This window comes from Octodon degus, unplaced genomic scaffold (assembly GCF_000260255.1).
Source record: "Octodon degus isolate 3935 unplaced genomic scaffold, OctDeg1.0 scaffold00028, whole genome shotgun sequence".
Lineage (NCBI taxonomy): Eukaryota > Metazoa > Chordata > Mammalia > Rodentia > Octodontidae > Octodon > Octodon degus.
Window position 1 is genome coordinate 18,987,775 of NW_004524604.1, and position 3,481 is coordinate 18,991,255.

The window sequence follows — 3,481 nt, forward strand, 5'->3', positions numbered from 1 at the left end:
TGTTTTTATTTTTGCAATTTTTTTGGTTCTTTGAAAGTTTTTGCAAATAATTAAGAATGATTAATAAATATTAAAATAGGATTAAATGGCTCAATTTACATTATTATCAAATCTACTTACAAATTCCAAGAAAATTTCCACTATCCACTTTTATTGTGAGATTGTATCTTAAAAATAATACCCATTCAAATAAATAGAAAAATAAGAGCCGGGGAGATAGCTCAGTAGAATAAGTGCTTGCCTGGCAAGTGCAGGGTCCTGAGTTCAATCCCCGGAACAAAAAAAAAAGCTCGTTCTTTCTGTAAACAAGGCTGGGGGGAGGAACAAGGCAGGTTGTGCATCAAAATCTTATAGTCATAGGAATTTACGTTTATAGGGCCGGGGAGATGGCTCATTAAAATAAACACTTCCCAATTAGAATAGGCAAGCACAGTGCTTGGGTTCAATCCCTAGTTCTACCAAAAATTAAAAATTAAAAAATTTTTAAAATTTAATGAAAGAGACTAAAAGATAACTGAATTTTTTTTTAACCTCCAAGGTTCAGGTTTCAGGTGATGTGATCACAGAAGGCAGAATTCGTGTGGTTTTCAGCATTCCATGTGAACCCAATCTTGATGCTTTAATACAGAACCAGCATGTGAGTACAGTAGTTCATATTATTTCATTTAAAAACAATAAACTTTTAAAATATTAGAAGGATATTTTGCTACTCCTTTAAATTTATTTCAAGAAGAAGCATAGGCCCTCACATAATGGCTCACGCCTCCTGTAATCTCAGTTGAGGCAGGAAGATTGCAAGTTCAAAGCCAGCCTGGGCAACTTAGTGATATTCTATCTCAAAATAAAAAGGGCTGAAATATAGCTCAGTGGTGAAACAATTCTGGGTTTGGTCCTCAGTGCTGGGGATTGAACTCAGGCCCTTGTGCTTGCCAGGGAAGCGCTTATTCCACTGAGCCATCTCCCCGGCTTCATTTTTGTTTTTGTTTTTAATTCATTAAAAATTTTTAAATGGGGCTGGGGAGATGGCTTAGCAGTCTAAATACCTGCCTTAGAAGCACAAGACCTGAGTTCAACCCCCAGTACCACAGGCCATGCTGGCCCTGAAGCCAGGTGTGGTGCATGCCTGTAATGCCAGTGCTAGGGAGACCGAGACAGGAGGATCACTATGAGTCTGAACTGTGTAGCAAAACCCTGTGCCAAATAAATAAATACATAAATAAATAAATTTTTAAAAATTTAAAATGAACACATTATTCATGAGGTTTACTTTGAATTATTTTGGTCAAATTTATAAAAGGCACATTGATTAAAATACCTTCTGAGAATAGATTTCAATTGTTTATAATTCAAAGCCTGCATTTTTGGTTAAAAGTGGCAAATGGCTTTTCTGCTAAGGTGGTTTATCCTGCTCTAATGGACAGTCTCAGTCCTAGAGAATCCTTCCAAACTGCATGTAAGCTGACAAGGTCCTCTTTCAGGACTTTTTCTCTAAAGATGTTCATTGGCCTCCCTTCCTCTGTTAAAATGGGGTCGTTACCTGTCATTTGTTCTCTCTGCTGACTGCATACTTGACTGAAGATGGATAGGTCACAGCCAGCCAGATATTACTACTTTTGCCTTTTTTTCCCCTAGTGCTAAAACCTAAAGTTCATAAAATCTATATGTTTATGTCTAAAGTTATTCTTTAGATATAAAAGAAATTTAAGACATTAAGCTTTAGCACACATCTGCAGAAACATTATGTATGGAAGACAGAGATGTACATAAAATCTTACTATAATGTCTCTATTGGAAAAAGAAGTTAGACAGCATAGTCAAGAAATCATGGGCGGGGAAGATGGCTCAGTGGAATAAGCGCTTTCTCGGCGAATACTTGCGCCTGAGTTCAATCCGCGGTTCCGCAAAAAAAAAAAAAATTAGGGGCTGGGGAGCTGTTGTGAAACCGCTGGTACGCTTTTTTGGGGCTGGTGAGATGGCTCAGTGGTCTAAAGCACCTACTTAGAACAAGCTAAGCTAAGCAAAGCACAGGGACCGCGGTTCAATCCCCCAGCACCACATGCCAGCCAGCACCGCCCCCTCGTGGGCTGAGCTGGCCACACACACACAATAAATAAATAAACAAATTAAAAAAAAACCTTGTCTTTTAAAAAAAAAAAGAAAGAAAGAAAGAAATCATCAAGTGCCAGGTGTGGTGGCACATGCCTGTAATCCCAGCACTCAGGGGGCTGAGGCAGGAAAATCACCCCCCTGTGCTACATAAGCAAGTTCAAGAAGCCTGGACTATAGAACAAGACTGACCCTATATCAAAAAAACTAATTAATTAATTTTAAAAAAACAGACAGGGCTGGCCAAATAGCTTAGCGGATTAAAGCGCCTGCAAGCAGGTGCAGGGGCTGGGGTTCAAACCCCGGGCCTGCTGTGCCAGCCCCGCCCCCAGGGCACGCTGAGACGGCAATTGAAACTGGGCATTGTGGTGTGTGCCTATAATCCCAGCTCTTAGGAGGCTCTAAACAGGTGGATCACTACGAGTAGGATCTAGTAGTGAGACCCTTCCCTAAAAAAAAAAAAAGACACAAACCTATTAGATAAAGAAGCTGGATTCTTGTCTTGGGAGTCAGTAGTAGTTGGAAAATCTAGGTGATTGAAGTATCTTTAACTTTTAATTAACTTACTTGTTCTCTACTCTAATATTCCCAGCTATATAAATTATATTTTGTAGATTATTTATGATTATTTAATTTCTAATTGTAGCATAGCTAAACATAGTACTATTGGTATCAAGAGCATCAGTTATTGCTGTATATAGGACTCATCTGTATATGGGAACACAATGGCATCATTGGCCCTTGGGCACTAAGTACACGTAGCCCATGCCATTGTAACTGAATGTGTATTTAGACATTTCCAAATGATTATTAGAAAAGTAGCGGGGCTGATCACACACACCCCTGTAATCCCAGTAGTAAGGGCCTAAGGCAGGAGTGCTATGAGTTCAAGGTCAGCCTGAAGTGCATAGTGAAATTGTATGTCAAAAAGAAAAAAAAGTAGCACTAGGTTGGTAGTGAAGCCCTTGCCTGACATGCTCAAGGCCCTATGTTCAATCCCCAATTCCAAAAAAGTAAAAGGAAGAGAAGAGAGGGGGAGGCGGGGAAAGAAGGAAGAAGAAAATAGGGAGAATAAGGAAGAAAGGAAGGAAGGAAATTACTACTTGTAATTCAGAAATACTACCTTAATTCTTAATTCTTTTGAATTATTCTGGTAAACATACTTGATTTGCATTGTATTATTGCTGAATAGAGCCAGGCATGGTGGCGCATGCTTGAATTCCAGCACTTGGGGGGCTGAGGCAGGAGGATCATTGTGAGTTCGAGACCAGCATGGGCTCCATCATGAGCTCAAGGCCAGGGTGAACTGCATAGCGAGATCCTGGGTCAAAAGCACAAAATAAAATAAAAAATACAGTATCGGGGCTGGTGAGAT

General features: G+C 39.6%; 1 protein-coding gene across 4 annotated transcripts in view; it reads left to right on the forward strand.

The window, feature by feature from the left end:
• The window catches only part of Xrn1 (5'-3' exoribonuclease 1), a 138,261-nt gene that overhangs the window by 73,029 nt on the left and 61,751 nt on the right, over positions 1–3,481 (forward strand). For all 4 annotated transcript variants that reach the window (XM_004629218.2, XM_023712967.1, XM_023712968.1 and 1 more), the window contains one exon: positions 539–637. In XM_004629218.2, coding sequence (XP_004629275.1) covers positions 539–637 — 99 coding nt within the window. The remainder of the gene's footprint in view (positions 1–538; positions 638–3,481) is intronic.